Raw genomic sequence first — 18,300 nt, 5'->3', positions numbered from 1 at the left:
AGAAAAGGTAGGAATGTAGCAGAAACTGAATATCTGTGAGAAAGAGTGGAAAACCTTAAGAAGCAGGTCACTGATTAACCTAACTACTCTCTTTTAAATGGAGTCAAGAAATGTGATAAGTTTTGGGGATACCACAGCAGATGTGGGAATAATATTCCATCATAAGCAAATTTTAGGTTTATACAGAGCACATAGTTGTTTAAAAGAAAAGCGAAGTGGGAAAAAAAAAAAAAAAAAAAAACTTTTTTTTTCTTTCTTTCTGTTTTTTTTTTTGATACAGAGGAAGGAAGCAATATTTATGCACTTATGCCAAGACAGATTAGAAATTAGGAAATTTCTAGTAGAGAGATATGATCTTGTGTAGAAATCTAAGTGTCATCGAAGATGTGTTGGAACAGTAGACTTTATTTTGCAACATCTAAGACAGGACTCAGTTTTAGATTGATTAAAGTTAACTGATTTTACTTTGCCCACTGAAGAATCACCTGGAGATCGGCATTTAAGGACTTGATGGAGACTGTTTGTGCAGGACATTTCTCAAATAAGAAGGTGGAATGCAATGTGCTATCATCGGAAGAACTGTGGATGGGATTTCCAGTCAGTGGAAGAAGACCATTAATATACAATATGAAAAGAGTGGGAGATAGAACTGAACTTTGGGGAACACTAGTATTAGCAGAGAAGTTAGAAGACATCACTCACAGTGAGTGGTCAGAGAAAAATCTGGATACCGAATTGCAAAAAACAGTCATCAATCCACGAGATGAGAGTTTGCTTAGAAGACCTTTATGCCAATCATGATTAAAGGGCTTAGAAATGTCAAGAGCAACTGCTTGAATTTCACCAAACTTTTCCATTGAATGTGTTCAGAAATAATTAACATAAGGCAATATATTACCAGTTGATCAACACTGATGAAATCCATATTAGTGGTCATTGATCAGACAAAAGGTTTCAAGGTAATTTAAATATGGAGAAATCCATCAGCAGTTGATGGATTTCTCCATTACTTTAGAAAGAGCAAGGGTAATTGTGATAGGGCAATAATTGGATGGGAGAGATTTTTCACCTGTTTCTGGAAATGATTGAATATGAGCAAATTTCCAAGCAGAAGTTAAAACACCAGTGGAATAAGAAAGTGCAAAAATTCAATACAGAACAAGAGCATGCTCAGGAGCACAGGTTTTGAAAACAAATGGAGAAATGCCGTCAGGACCTAGATCTTTCTTGGCATGCTTGAATTTCACCAAACTTTTCCATTGAATGTGTTCAGAAATAATTAACATAAGGCAATATATTACCAGTTGATCAACACTGATGAAATCCATATTAGTGGTCATTGATCAGACAAAAGGTTTCAAGGTAGTTTAAATATGGAGAAATCCATCAGCAGTTGATGGATTTCTCCATTACTTTAGAAAGAGCAAGGGTAATTGTGATAGGGCAATAATTGGATGGGAGAGATTTTTCACCTGTTTCAGGAAATGATTGAATATGAGCAAATTTCCAAGCAGAAGTTAAAACACCAGTGGAATAAGAAAGTGCAAAAATTCAATACAGAACAAGAGCATGCTCAGGAGCACAGGTTTTGAAAACAAATGGAGAAATGCCGTCAGGACCTAGATCTTTCTTGGCATTAAGATTGTTCAGGATTCTTCTAACAGGCTTCTGTTGGAAGACCAGAGGAAGTGAAATAGATTATCTTATAAGAGATTTAAATCTATCCAGAGGATCTGCAGAGTGTTTAGGGTCAAGACTGAAATTCAAGAATATGCTGGAACCAGGAATAAACTTTTCATATTATAGATATCATGATAAAGAATTGGTCTCCCATTTTTCTGAAGAAAGCTCAATGATATATTGCTACAGCATTCCTGCAGTTATGAAGATTTTTTGAATTTTCCACCAACAAAAAGAGTTGAGGCTATTTATTGACTCAAGGATATGAAGCCAAGAAAACCGCAGGGACTCACATCTGGTTAGTGTGGGCTTGGCACACCCAGGGTCCTGAGCTGGATATCATCATTCTTCCCTTTCTTGGTGATTCCCTTCTGTGATTCCCTTCTACTTCTGACTCTTGTTTTCTCTCTCTCAGGGTAACTCAGAAATTTTTTTTTTTTTGGCTGATGCAGCAAAAGCTTCAGGCTTCTTGGCACTATATGGTTAATAATAATAATAATAATAATAACTACAAAAATGTTAAAACTTCTTTTGTGAAATATTCAGTACAGGGATTGTGGTTGGTACTGTATAGAGATTTGAGATTTTAAAATTATTGGTCTGCTATTTGGCCAACAACTTGATTACACAAAAATGCCTTGCTTTCTATGTAAGTTAGATAGTTGAAGAAGAGGTAAACATTGGGAGAAGAAAGTGTGGCCACTAAGACACTCTCTGATACCAGGTTCTAGAACAGGGGTCTGCAACCTTTTTTTGAGTAAAAAGCCATTTTTGATCTAATTAAAAAAAAGAGAATCTGAAGAGCCACATCTCAGCTCAAGCTGGGGGGGGGGGGAGAAGTTTTTAAGAAATGGAATAAAGTGGGAAGGTGTTTTATTAAAAAATATATATTTTTTGAAATATTATTTATTAATATAGAAAAAATGTAACAAACTTCCAATTTGGTAAGAATTAATGTTACTTTTGCTGCTGAACTTCTTGAGCGAGTCTCAACATCAGGCAAGTATGCCACAATTTTCATCTTTAAACACACTGAGAGACTCAGATTTTTCAGACGATTTCTTGATTTATTTTTAATGTTCATGTTCGAAAATATTTGCTTGTAGAAATACGTCGAACCAAAAACTGAGAGAAGTCCAACATAGCTCCACACATCAAACATAATTTGATCTTGCTTTTTCAACTCATCTATCGCCATCTATTTGTGTAGAATTGCAAGGGCACCACCCTTTTGACTCTCCAAATCCTCAATTTCAGTTTTAAGGCATTTTAGTCTTGCACTCCATGTGTCCTTGATTTTTAAGTCCTCTAACTCCATTTCAAATTGTGCTTCATATGGGCTAAAAGTTGAAGAGCCACCGCAGTTACATGTTCAAAGAGCTACAGGTTTCCAACCCCTGTTCTAGAACATTAAAGACAAGCCACCAATAGATCAAAACAGAGTACTGCTACCTTCTCTACATATAAAGCTAGATTTAATGAGACAGTTCGTTTAAGCCCTGAATAAAGAAAGAAATTTGCTTAAAGTATGTTTTCACTAAATTTCCATTGCTTACATACAAAAATAATCAAAGAGGAATTTTTGTATTTGAAAAATACAAAAAATAGACTCTGTATTTGAAAAATCCATGACCCAAACTGAATGTGACACTCAGATTAACTATAAAAATGCAATTTTTTTGGTAAATAGTAAACACCCAGATTATGAGACCATCATGAGTGACATGCTTGAGAAGTGCAGAAAACTACGCTGGAATATGAGTTTTAAGGTACACTTGCACTCTCATCCCAACTATTTACCAGAAAATTTAGATAGTTTAAGTGAAGGGTGGAGAAAAGATTCAATCAGGATATAAAAGAAATAGAAAAGTGGTACCAAGGGGGAAAGAATATCATTATGATGGCCAACTATTGCGGGATGAGGAAATCAAAAAGGCACAAGTTTAACACAGTCTAGTGTATAAGAAATCCAATTTACATCCATCTGTGCTTGACAGAACATAGTCCTTGATATTTCTGTTCTTGTGCATTTTTATTGATATTTTTGTATAAAAGTAATCTATTTATAAAATGTGTAACGATAATCCAGAAGCACCTACACCAATATTTTTGTTTGTTTGTTTGTTTTTTTTCTTTTTTATTTGGAAAAAATTCTGATATGATAGAGCAAATTTCTAGTAACTTGAAATTTCCATTAAAAATGTAGTTCAGATCAGCAGTAAAACATCAGAGAACCTTTCTTAAGATATGGACCAACATAGCTGAGATTCTGTCACAAAACGTAAGTGGCTTGGCAGCTGTAGGTGTAAATGAATATCATTGAGATTGAAACTAAGACCGTATATATTTGTAAAATGAATGAGGATGTTTTTGTGAGGTTTAGATCTCTTTGCAGATAAGTTTATTCTATTCGGTTGACTAATCATCTCATTCAGTGATGTAAAGGTGAGGGGAGGAGGACATATATGAATTAATGAAATTTTTGATATGGCATACACATGGCAAGAATATGCCCAGCTCCTTAATGTAAGGTGTCCTTAACAATGTCCCCCCTTCCCATATACACACCACTTGGACTCCCTTTAATCACTAGCTAAACAGTGAGATTATTCATTAGCTGATCCAGATGCCTCCTACAGATTTACCAATAGGCCTAGTCCAGTGAACTATCTAGATTGTTAATTGAACAGCCTGATTTCAGACCCATTTCTTTCAACATTCTCCTTACAGCTATACCTTTTTTACATTAGTTATTTCTTTTCACTGTTTGGCAAGAGCAGGCAACTCTATTTTCAGTGCCAATACAGCAAAATTGATTATCTGCTATTCAAATTGACACATTTTCTTCTGCATTTACCTACTCTTTCACACATACTTCATCCACTTTTACCATTTCCTTTAATTTCCACTAATTGTTACTTTGCATACACCAATAATTTCAGCTTTTGTTTTTCCATATTTTTTTCAGTCTTAATTTTAGTAGCCTTCTCAGGAGTTTTTTGCTTCATCTTCACTACTACTTGAGTTAAATGAGTTAAATCTACAGTGGCAAAATTGCAGGATTGTTCTTGGAAAGTGAACCTTTCCCTGTTAATTTGTTTGTTTTTGTATCTGTAGAAAAAAGCATGCAGCAGAAACTGAATATATGATAGGGTCTAGAGCAAGTTTGTGAGTAAGGAATCATTAATTAACCTGATGGGCCCTGTTCTGGATACAATCTAGGAGTTAAGAGAAGTCTTAAGGTGCCACCACAGATTAGTATTAGTAGTGGCAAATAAGGCAAGAAAGCAATTTTATACACCATCAGCCAAATGAACCATCCCACAACATATATACATCCCCTCCAATAGTTTGTCTAGTTCTTTCTTGAATTAATTCAGACTAAAAACTTACACAACAATCAACCACCTGCTGGTGGAAGGCAAACTTCTGCACACGTGTTATGTAATCATCCTTCTTCAGTTTGAATTTATGCCCCCACATGTGTGTAATCTGATCAAGGGGAAGAATCCCATCAGCATTTATCTTGCTCAATCCATTCAAAGCCTTAAAAACCTCAATCAGATCACCTCATAGGTGCCTAATCTCCAGTGCTGCAATTTGCAGAAATGAAGCCCTTCTTAGTAAGAGTACCTTTTTTTTTCCCTCACCAATTTTGATTTCATTTCTACAGAAATAATTTCACTGATGCAATCTGAGAAAATATTAGGATTACTATATTTAAAACAATAGCCCAGCCGAGGAAAATATAAAGAAACATCATGCATATATCATTCCATTTTTTTCTCTTATAATGCCAAATGATACTTAGCAGAGAATGGCCGTAGGACATAAGTTCCATTGGAGAAGAGATCATCACTAAGATGGGATCTAAGGTACCTAGAGGGAACTAACATTAATTTTATACTTGACAGAGTTGGTGAGGAAAATAATAGTGTTAAGTGGGTAGTTAGGATTGTCTAGTATTGACTCTTCCTATTAGTAATAGAAAAAGTCCCAGCATTTCTACCAGCTGGATCTGTAGAAATAGAAAATTAAACCTAGATGGAGTTGTGAACATTAACAATACGAAGTTAAATTACTCACTGATAGAAAAGTTTAAGTGGACAAAATGTAGTTTCATAATTTAAAAAAGTCAAAAGTTCTGAGCCATTTGCAGAGTTGGGAGAATGACAGAGGTAAAAAATGAATTTGATAGAATGAGGTAAAGCGGCTTTGAGGCAGAAGAGATCAAAAAAGATTCCAAATTAAGAAATCACTGACAAGAAATAACAGAGTCAACAAATACACAAGTAATGCTGTAGAACTGAAATGAATAACAGTGCCTCAAATTATTATTATTATTATTAACAGTCATATGGTGCAAGGAAGCCTGAGGCTAATGCTGTACCAGGGGAAAAAAAAAAGTTCTCGAGTTACTCTGAGAGAGAGAGAGAGAGAGAGAGAGAGAGAGAGAGAGAGAGAGAGAGAGAGAGAGAGAGAGAGAGAGAGAGAGAGAGAGAGAGAGAGAGAGAGAGAGTCAAAAGTAGAAGGGAATCATCAAGAAAGAGAAGAATGATGATATCCAGCTCGGGACCCTGGGTGTGCCAAGCCCATACTCACCAGATGTGAGCCCCCGGGGTTGGTGCCAGTGACTTTTTTTAGAGTCCGTAGCCTAGCGAAAGACCATTATAATGTCACTAGGTTGTCTGTCTGTCCGTCTGTCACAGTTGTATCTCTGGAACCACTCAACCTATTGACTTGAAATTTTGCATGGGTTTCTACATCTGTGGGCCAACATAACGCCATATTGATCGTTGTTGACAAAAATTTGTCTGAGAAGTGGGGGGGGGGTGCAAAAATGTTGCTGACAACCTATAACTTATTATACACTATTGGAAAGAGCTGAACAAGTAGGTTTAAAATATATTTAAAAGTAAAAATGGCAGCACCAGACAGGAAAATATGAGTGATTTTCGTGTCCCCACTCTATTTCCGTCACTAATGGAGTTAAGAATTTAAAAATCACATTAGCTATGCTTTATTTGATGCTTATCAAGGGAAAACTATTCTGATTGAAATCTATCATTTACTTTTTGTGTTAAAATTAAAAAAAAAAAAAAACAATTTTTTATTGCACTTCAATAGCGTGCTTCTTTGTACTAAGTAACTCTCCTTTTGGTGACAAAAAAGTTGCTATAATTCTATAACTTATAGCAGTTAATTCTATAAAGATCATTTATAAATTTTGCGACGAGAAGTATTTTTTAACAATTTTTAAAGCTGGAGTTGTCCCGGCAAGGAGGTACTCAGAGAGCCAGTGTTGTGGTGGTGGTGGTGGGGAGGCGCCTGCACGGAGTCTTGGATGGCCCTCACCTACCAGTCGCTTGTCATTCACAACAACTGGAAAGACTCAAATAGACAATGTTTTTGTTAGTTCCTCAGTTTTAGGCCAAGCCAGGGTACTAGAAACTTTTTTCAGTTAACATAAAGCTGTCTATCTGAGATACTACACTAATGATCATTCGTGGCTATGGACCTTCATCCTGAGTGCCCAGGACACAGTAGTTGAACGATTTATTTATTTTTTTTTTTTCACCTTATTTCTAGTACAGGTTTCTTTGTAGCCACAGTCTTCCTGTAAACCTAAATCATTCTGTAGTAATGGAACTAATCATCAACTAGCAATTTTTATTTACATTCCACCAGAGGCAAAGCTATAAATTCCGAGCCCCCCCCCCCCCCCCAAGCCAGATTGCTGAACTGCTCCCATATTATCTTTAACAACCTTACCAAACCATCATTCCCCCCCTCCCCACTTCCCATCCGTGGTGGTGGACCTGGAGGTATGGTAGTTTTGGAACTGCCTCCTACACTGGTATATAGTAAACTACTGTTACAACAAAGTTTCACTATGACAAAAAATTTCTAAGTCTCAGCTGACTTCTCATTATTATTAATGCTTTGCTAGCCTCATTTGAACAAAATAGTTTTGAGGAAAAATTCAGTACAACAGATTACTTTCAAAATCCACCCTATGCCTAAAATGTACTAGTTTAAAACAAAACTACTTTAAAATTATGAATGGCATTATGCAACCCATATTATAAATATGGGTATGGAGAATTAAATGGTAAAAACAAAATTGACATATTAATATGAGAAAAGTAATAATAAGTTATAACTATGGTACCATATTTCTGATTGTATGATATTTCTTATAAATAAAATATGCTTTCAAAATGGCACTCTGAATAAAATATTTTTATATTGATAGTACACGTTTCATCATTTTATTTATTTACTATTGATTTTAAACTTGATATTTAAGTAAAATAAAGCAGAAATTATCACATATATACATTAAAAAAGTGCAGAAAAATTTATATATATACAAACATAATGATTATTTTGAAATAATTTTTTTTCATATTCATTAGAATGAAGTCTAGGTAAAACAAAATGATTTTTTCACCCTTGAAAAGTTAGTTAAGAGATTTTACTGTATATCTTTCCTTTTTCTAGCTAATTTATATTTTAGCTATCATCTTCATATTGGCTTACAATAGAAACAATAGCTCCATCTTCACCCTCTACATCTGTTCTACTCCAGCTACTACCATATTGTGCAAAATGTATAAGCAGCAACTAATAAATAAATGAATAGACAATCTTTATTGTATACTATGCTATTGCATACTATACAAGTAAACCCTCTACAGCTGTTACAATAGGGGGATTACAATGAGCAAAATGAAAGAAAGCAGTGAAGACAAGAAGATGCGCATAAAAATCTTGTGTTGCAGCTATCAGCAGTAAAAAGGAAAGGTAAATAGTATAAAAAATAAATATAAGATAGCATAATACAAATTACAAACAAAGATAAGTAAAGTGTAATGCATTGTAGGGATGTTACTATCTTGGAAAACAGATAAGTTAATATTGTAAAGGGCATGGTTATGTCCATATTATCTGTAGATTTGGAAATATTTCGCAGTGTCTTTAACTTCCTCCATCTTATTCTCTTAATCTTAAACCTTGAATATTTTATCTATAAAACTGCTATTTTTAGAATGAGGTAATAAATTGCATATATATGATATTTAGGATAGGCCGTATGTCAGTTTACTAGGAAATAATTTGTGCAATTTAGATTGTGAATTCAATTTCATGTCCATATTACTTTATTAATATTATATTTACATGATGTTATTTATGACATTAAAGTTAATTGTTCAAACCGTTTTCAACAATTACTTCCCAGTATATTACTTTTCTTCTTGCTAAACTGACACATGTCCCACCCTGTATATATTTGTAAAAGGTATTTTTCAAATAATTGCACATGGTAAATATTGTATACATCTTCAGAACTTGACTTTGAAGCCACTGAACTTGTGAGAAAAATAACAGGAGAGCCATCAAAGACTTTAGTAGAAGCAGTTAATAGTCCTAATCCTGCTGCAGTTAACATCAAAGGTTTGAAGTGAGTGTAACTGTCTTTAAGTATATAATTATACTACTTCCTAAATGTTGACCTTCTTTCTAAATGTATAAGTTATATAACTTGTATAAGAGTTCTTTTCACTTGATAATGAAAAAATTTTAATTAAAGTGTGAAAATCCATTAATTATATTATTATCTGTATTATACTCTACTACTAATTCTAAATATTCTAAATCTACTAAATCTTAGAGTGAGTAAAATTCAGGGTTTACAAAACTTCCTAGCGAAAACTGACTTAAAATAAATTTATGAAATTGTCGACTATTCATGTGATTACCATCAGCGCTCATCACTTGAGGCACTGCACATAGCTATCAGTAATAGTACCATGAATCACAATAGGGGAGTACACTTGCATCCCCAATCTGGAATCTGTTGTTTTGCAGTGCGATGAGTGCTGGCGATTTTCACTTATACGTAATTCTGCTCTATCGACACCAGACTCATAATTCATGATCATGCTCGGCTGACTTTGGCTGTTTTAACCAACGTTATATATACTGCAATACACCATTCACTGACTAAGCTGATGAAGAGGCACTTCATCTCAAAAGATGCTGTATATTTTATTAGTTTGGTCCATATTTTATTGTATTTTAACACTTTTATCGTATTATATTTTAACGCTTTTATTTTATTTTATATCTGTTTTAGTATTTTATGTAGATATTATTTATTTATTTTAATAAATTTATTTTAAGTCAGTTTGTCAGGCATCACTAGAAAATTTAGTGATATGGAACCCGAAGCTCAAGGCCTGTTTTCCAAAATTTGGGGTTTCTACTTACCAGTTCTTAACCTCATTTATAATAACGAATTTGGTAAATGGATACAAAGTCCAGCTATTCATTTGAATCTCTGCTTCAGTGAAGGAGGTGTGCTTCCATTTCAATGGAACTGTTAGCAAAAGCAAGCAGTTATTTTATATAATAATAATAAATGACACTATTATACCACATGAAATTATTAACAAAATAGGTTTTATTAAACTTATAGAGAATACAAGCCCAGTTTCTACACTAAATTGTTAGCAGGTGACATTTCAGAATTCTTACCAAACCCCATCATCAGACCATAAATACCATGGGGGGGGGATAGAAGAACATTTAACAAGTATATAAAATAAATTGACAGATAATAAATCAGAAGTAATTACAACTAAAATCTTTAATTTTAGGTTATGTTGAAGACAATGTGATGTGCGTTCAGGAACTTAGAATCTATAACCATTATAAATATAAAACACAAGGTAAAAATGTAATCACGTAAACTGTACATACCTATGGCTCTCTGGATATGGCACTTTTACCTCCTATATTGCAATTCAGTTACAACCATACCACCTTGTGCAAGGACTTTACAAAAGATAACAAGGTATGATTGCTGTGCAAGGTTATTAGGTAAATACAGAACACCCTGAGGGCAAAGTTCATGTGCTGGTTGTAGGCTATAGCCTAGAACCAGTCATCTTGTGGCCTTTTACCTCAGAGTATTCTGTATTCATTTGATTGCCTTGCACCATAATCCTACCTTGTTATCCTTTATAAATCCCCTGCACAAGGCAGGTATGGTTGTAACTGAATTGTGATGTAAGAAGAAAGAGGGTGTATCCAAAAAAAAAAGCCAAAGATATGTAGTTTTATGGTTATAGGTTCTAAGTTCCTGAATGCACATCATATTGTTTTTAACATAATCTAAAATTAAAGTTTTTAGTTGTAATTACTTCTGTTTATTATCTATCAATTTATTTTACATAGTTGTTAAATGTTCTTCTAGTTTCCCCACCCCCACAGCATTTATGGTTTGATGATTGGGTTAGTAAGAATACTGAAATGTCACCTGCTAACAATTTAGTGTAGCAATTGAGCTTGCATTTTATTTGAATTCAATAAAATCTATTTTGTTAATAATTTTGCATGGTATAATAGTGTCATTATCATACCAGTTTATTATTATTATATATAGTATACAATATAATAGCATAGCTTAATTTAATTTATTATGATACTCACCTTTTTATAATCTACATTGATGTTGGAATAAATTGGATGATAATTTTAAATTTAAGTTAGCATGAATAAGTTAGGATTTAAAAACAGAATTAAAATGTGCGCAAGGAAGTAGAAGTGCACGTCTTCGTCCTTGGTTGTCAATGTTGAAATTTGAAACGATTTTAGTTATACGGTTGGAAACAGAAGGCCAATAGCCATAACAAGTGGCTTTCGTTTTACACGTCTTCAGTTGGCAATGGTAGAATGAGTGTAAACGCGTGTATTTAAGAAGACTAGGTTCCCGTGATGCTCCTGGATACACGTGGGAATCTCAGTTGCATGAGATTCCAGACTGGTGCTATGTTATAGGGTAGTTTGGAATTTAATACTTGAAGAGTGGAATGGCGGCGAAACCATTCTATAACTAGGGCTTCATATTGGAAAATTTTAAAACTGGATTTTAATTTGATAATAGGAATGGCTGAATCTACTAAGGGGGTGTGGTTGTGGGATTGAACATGTGTTGCTAATTCGGTATTGGGCTGCCCCATCCTAAAGCTATTGTAGTGGTAGTAAGCACGTGTGTTTGATGTTTTCGTAGAACCGTATTTTGTGGTGGTGCTACCAATGTAGCAAGCATTACAGTTATCTTGACATTTTATTAAGTAGATGATATTATTCATGTCACTAATGTGGTAATTTTGTGTATCTTTATATGAGTTGAATAATTAACCTAGTTTATTGTAATGTGAGAATGTAAGGGTGATATCAGTACTTTTGAATAAACGGCAGAATTGGTTGGCAAAATTACTATGGTAAGGGAGGATAATACGTGGATTATTATTGGACATGCGATTGGGTGGGTTGTTGATATTATTTTGGACTGTGATAATAGTTTGTTTGATTAATTGAATAGGATATTTCCTAGATATGAATTTACTTGTAAGATATTGTAGTTCATTATTAAGGTCATAATGTGTGGAACTGTATTTTATAGCATTGTAAATTTGATTATAAAGGACTGCTTTTTTTGTGTTGAGGGAGTGATGTGATTCAAAGTGTAAGTATTTGCTCGTGTGAGTATTTTTTCTGAAAATTCTTGTTCCTAGTTTTGTATCGCTTCTGTATATAGTGAGGTTTAGGAAATTAATTTGTCCCTTTTCTTCCAATTCCAGGGTATATTTTAATCTATTATGCATGGAATTAAATTTGATGAAAAGATCATTTATTGTGGATTTGTGCCCTATTAACAGGATATCGTCAGCGTATCGTATAAATAATTTAATATCAGGGGGTATGGTTGTAATATATGATTTTCTACAAAGGCTAGGTAAATTTCAGATGGGGGGGCTGAGATTCCTAATCCCATAGGATGGCCGTAGGTTTGCTGGTAAATCTGATTAAGAAATCGGAAGTATCTGGCATCTAATAGAAAGGTTGTAAGCTCTAGTATGCTATTAATTGAAAGGGAAGTGCGATTCGATAAGGTTTTGTCGTCTGTTAAGAAATTTCGTAAGTTTTGTAATGTGGACAGCAAATGTACATTAGTGTACAATGAGACTACATCAAAGGATGCTAGGATGTCATCATTGGTTATTGTGATAGAATTTATTTTTTCAAAGGTTTGGGAGGTATTGTTTACTTTAAATTTCGAAAATCTGGTGAGGGGGGGGAGATAATACCTTTCTATTAGATGACAGATACCTCCGATTTCTTAATCAGATTTACCATCAAACCTACGGCCTACCTATGGGATTAGGAATCTCAGCCCCCCTATCTGAAACTTACCTAGCCTCCGTAGAAAATCATATATTACAACCATACTCCCCGATATTAAATTATTTATACGATATGCTGACGATATCGTCTTAATAGGGCACAAATCCACAATAAATGATATTTTCATTAAATTTAATTCCATGCATAATAGATTAAAATATACCCTGGAATTGGAAGAAAAGGGACAAATTAATTTCCTAAACCTCACTATATACAGAAGCGATACAAAACTAGGAACAAGAATTTTCAGAAAAAATACTCACACGAGCAAATACTTACACTTTGAATCACATCACTCCCTCAACACAAAAAAAGCAGTCCTTTATAATCAAATTTACAATGCTATAAAATACAGTTCCACACATTATGACCTTAATAATGAACTACAATATCTTACAAGTAAATTCATATCTAGGAAATATCCTATTCAATTAATCAAACAAACTATTATCACAGTCCAAAATAATATCAACAACCCACCCAAACGCATGTCCAATAATAATCCACGTATTATCCTCCCTTACCATAGCAATTTTGCCAACCAATTCCGCCGTTTATTAAAAGTACTGATATCACCCTTACATTCTCATCTTACAATAAACTAGGTTAATTATTCAACTCATATAAAGATACACAAAATTACCACATTAGTGACATGAATAATATCATCTACTTAATAAAATGTCAAGATAACTGTAACGCTTGCTACATTGGTAGCACCACCACAAAATACGGTTCTACGAAAACATCAAACACACGTGCTTACTACCACTACAATAACTTTAGGATGGGGCAGCCCAATACCGAATTAGCAACACATGTTCAATCCCACAACCACACCCCCTTAGTAGATTCAGCCATTCCTATTATCAAATTAAAATCCAGTTTTAAAATTTTCCAATATGAAGCCCTAGTTATAGAATGGTTTCGCCGCCATTCCACACTTCAAGTATTAAATTCCAAACTACCCTATAACATAGCACTGGTCTGGAATCTCATGCACCTGAGATTCCCACGTGTATCCAGGAGCATCACGGGAACCTAGTCTTCTTAAATACACGCATTTACTCTCATTCTACCATTGCCAACTGAAGACGTGTAAAACGAAAGCCACTTGTTATGGCTATTGGCCTTCTGTTTCCAACCGTATAACTAAAATCGTTTCAAATTTCAACATTGACAACCAAGGACGAAGACGTGCACTTCTACTTCCTTGCGCACATTTTAATTCTGTTTTTAAATCCTAACTTATTCATGCTAACTTAAATTTAAAATTATCATCCAATTTATTCCAACATCAATGCAGATTATAAAAAGGTGAGTATCATAATAAATTAAATTAAGCTACGCTATTATATTGTGTCAGTTGTAAATGGTACTTTAAGAGATCTACAATTTTCGAATTATATATAATATATAATTTACTGTATGGATAGAAACCATGTGATGCCCTTTCCCAACTGTATTACAAGCAATTATTATTACTTGAGAAATGAGAATTCCCATTGGCAGTTTCCATTCAAACAAGTAGTAGTTATTGTTGCAATAGAATGCAAAGATGCTTGGTTACAGAAGATTCCCATACTCAAATCAATCCAGGAATTGCAGTCTAGACAAATGATCATCTGCCCACTCTGTAATTCATAGGTCCATACTTTTTTGATGACTCTCTTAATGGTAATTCATGTCTTTTAAATATTTTGTAAGATGTTGAAAAAACATCTTGCAAAATATAACATTTATGAAATGCTTTTAGCAACTAAGCATATTTTTTAATTCCATAAAGACTGTGAGAAACCTCCATTTACCAGTATAGGCAGTGAGTAATTGTATGATTTATTATCAGGGGCAAATATATAGGATGTCATGGTGTAGTTGAGTAACCATCATAAAGCTCCAGTTTGTCACACTTTACTTGCTTTCTGCTTGATATTTGAAGTCTCTTAGAACAACTTTCAATTGACTAATTTAAAGATAACATCATCTGCTAATTTTTATGCAATTCATTGCATAAAAATTAGCAGAGAAACATTTCACTTAGACAGGAAACCAGACTTATATTATAAAACAGTTCAAATATCTAATGTAAATACTGTATATTAAACTAAATAATTTTTTATATGGCAGCTTACTTTTGTAAGTATTAAGTTTTCCTATTGCAGTGGATTTTTATAACACCCTATACATAGCAATATATTTTACCGTTCTTCTGATAGAAGAATGGTAGAATATGCAAGTTCAGTGATAGGTTTGAATTTGTTGATTCCACTCCTCAAAAAGCATACTATCTCAAAACAGTTGGATATGTGATTTTCAATTGGATCTGTAGTAGTAGTAGTGGCATGTGATGCAAGAAAGCAAATGTATGAGCTTATGCAGCATCAGCCAAAAAAAAAAAAAATCACACCATTCCCTCCAAATGCCTATCTAGTTCCTCCTTAAATTTATTCAACCTATCAACTTCCACAACGACAGATGGAAGTTTGTTCCAGCAATTAACCACCCACTGGCTAAAGGCAAATTTCTGCACATCAATTCTACATCTGTCCTTTCTTAATTTGAATTTATGCCCCCTTAAGTTCGTAATCTGAACAAGTGGAAGGATCCCAACAGAATTCAGCGTGCTGAACCCATTCAAGGCTGTATCAGATTGTGCACCCCCAATTTTCTGTGCAGCTTCCATTCAAACCAAATAGCAGCTATTGTAGTAGTGTGCCAGGGTGCTTGATTGTGCTCAACTTATACTACAGTATTATTTCAAAGCCTATAGCATTATTACTTGAACTATCAATAAAATTTCATTGCATTCAAATCAGATGCACAGTGCCAATTGACATGGTACAGGAAACAGCAAAAATGGACTGTGCTCTTTCAGTCTAATGAACATGTTGGAGTCTGAAAAATGTTTTGAAGGCATTTTGAAAAGAATGTGTTGTCCCAAGTGTGGGGTGGAAGGTGTTTAATATGATATTGCATCAGCCACGAACTAGATTCATTTTGTGGATAGCATCTACAGAACTACAAATGTCAAAATCTTAGTATTAATAGTAGCAAATGACATAAAGAAGCAAGCCTATCCAACATCGGCCAAAAAAATCACTTCTTTATCCCCTCTAATAATACTGGCCAACATGATTTTCTCCCTAACTAAATATATCAGCTGTTTAAAGTCAATTTTTATGCATAGATTTCAAAAATAATTCTTAAAATTTCGTGTTATCAGTTATCACGATTTCTACATATACAGATTTTTGCATTTACCCATAATTCATTTATCTTATTACAATTTAGAAAGGTAAATATGACACTGATCTGTTGTGTTACTTGCAAATAATAATGTTTGCCTGTGCTTGATTGTGAAGATTAACATGTTTAGTCTTATCTGTCTCCCTCCCACCTCCCTTTTTGAGCAATGGAAAGACAGCCTGAGTATATATACAGTTTATATGCATATTGTATGTTGCTTGTTTCTTCTGCATTTTGCATAGCATTTTCATTGTTAAAATGTTTGAAGAAATATTTGAAATACTAGAAGAAAAGTAAGTGTCTGAATCACTCGCACAATTTCTGCTATGTGTGGACATTTAAAAAAAAATTCAGAGGAATAAAATCTGCAGTATTACTAAACATAGATGCGCTATAGCCACCACAGCTTATATGCCACTAAACACCCATAGCACGTGCACAGACACACACTACTAAACATGCAAATTCTTTGTACATTTGTTGCAAGATTGGTAATGAGAATAAAACTTTTGTTCCGCATATGTGCTGCATTACCTGCACCACAAATCTGAAGATGTAAACTGGAAAAATTAAAAGTATGCCTTTTCTGTACCTATGGTGTGGTGAGAATAGTGCAACCAAATTGATGATTGCTATTTCTGAATGACAGAAATACTAGGGATATCTAAAAAAAAGCAAAGCAGCATAAAATATCTTAACATATCATCTGCAATAAGTCTCCTATTACCAGATCCCCCAAAACCATGAGATAAAGGAAGCAGTAATGAATATAGCGAGGAGTCTTCTTATGTAGACTTTTCTGGAATTTCCACTTCAACAGATTTTAACTACCAACTAGAAAATTCTTAATGTGCTGCATGTAATTAAGCAAGAAAGGGTGAATGATTTAGTTTCTGATTTAAACTTATGGCGAAGGTAAAGAAAGCCTGCACGAGAAGCACGCAAAAGTTCGATGGAATTTGCTGGTAAAAGTACTTTGCCGTAACGGCATTTGTATTGTTGCTCGCTCAGTAAACATATAGTGGGTGTTATCAGTCAAGAGTAGAAATTGAATCCCATGGGAGATTGAAACCCTCCCAAATTGGAGGGGGTAACGTGACCTTTTTTCTTTAGAATCACTGATGGACTAGTGGATAAATTGTTTATTAAGAAAAAAAAAAAAAAAGGCAAAGGAAGCCCACACGAGAAGCACAGCAAACTACGAAAAAGTTTACCCATGAAACTATGTTTTTCTATGTCAGAACTTCCAGTATGACTCTGTTCATGATTCAATTAGTGATTCTAAAGAAAAAAGGTCAGGTTACCCACCCCACTCCACTTTGGGAGGGTTTCAAGCTTCCGTGGGATTCAGACCGATCATCATCAGCCATTTTCAGTCCACTGCAGGATGAAGGCCTCTCCAGCAGAGGCCTTCATCCAGACCGATAACACCCACCATCTGTTTACCGAGCGAGCAACAATACAAATGCCGTTACGGAAAAGTACTTTTACCAGTAAATTTCATCGAACGTTTGCATGCTTCTCGTGCAGACTTTCTTTACATTAGCCAAACTTACTTAAAAAGCAAACAGAATACCTTGTTAAAACAGTGGAAATTACTTGAAGCAGAAACCAGAAGCACATACCATCTTCAATATTTTGTTATGGAATATGGTATGTACTTCTGTAAAGATATTCATAGCTCCTTAACAGACTGGGCAATGAACACAATACTAATGAATGTTAGTCAATAGACTACCATTCATTGGTAATGTGGCCTCTTGCCACCACACAGCATTGCTGTGTTGGTGGCAGTATTGGTGGCAAGATGATGCATCGTGACATTGAGGATGCATGGGTTGCCATCATTGGCCTAACAGTTGCTACTCTGTCCACTATCCATCCACTCTTGGAACACCTTAACTGCAGCACTCCATGAAATTCACAGTTTCCCTAATATTGCCACTCTTTGATTAGTACCCAATAGTCATCCCTTTTTTGAAGTCGGTCAGATCACTCCTACCCATGCCAATGAAGTACTTCATATGGACTGTATGCCATGAACCTAACGTATCACATTTACTGATCCCCACTGCAATACATGTACCACTAGGTGGGAAGGAATGGCTGATGGCTAAA

The 18,300-nt window shown here is 34.4% G+C and overlaps 1 protein-coding gene across 7 annotated transcripts in view; it reads left to right on the top strand.

The window, feature by feature from the left end:
- The window catches only part of LOC150079226 (lisH domain-containing protein ARMC9-like), a 446,058-nt gene that overhangs the window by 409,063 nt on the left and 18,695 nt on the right, over nucleotides 1-18,300 (top strand). For all 7 annotated transcript variants that reach the window (XM_090383948.1, XM_090383946.1, XM_090383947.1 and 4 more), the window contains exon 24: nucleotides 9,031-9,145. In XM_090383948.1, coding sequence (XP_090240074.1) covers nucleotides 9,031-9,145 — 115 coding nt within the window. The remainder of the gene's footprint in view (nucleotides 1-9,030; nucleotides 9,146-18,300) is intronic.

The sequence above is a fragment of the Mastigoproctus giganteus genome, chromosome 10, assembly GCF_048544385.1.
Source record: "Mastigoproctus giganteus isolate SK-2022 chromosome 10, ASM4854438v1, whole genome shotgun sequence".
NCBI classification, from domain to species: domain Eukaryota; kingdom Metazoa; phylum Arthropoda; class Arachnida; order Uropygi; family Thelyphonidae; genus Mastigoproctus; species Mastigoproctus giganteus.
The sequence above is the reverse complement of the archived record's forward strand: the minus strand, read 5'-3'. Positions and strand labels throughout refer to the sequence as shown.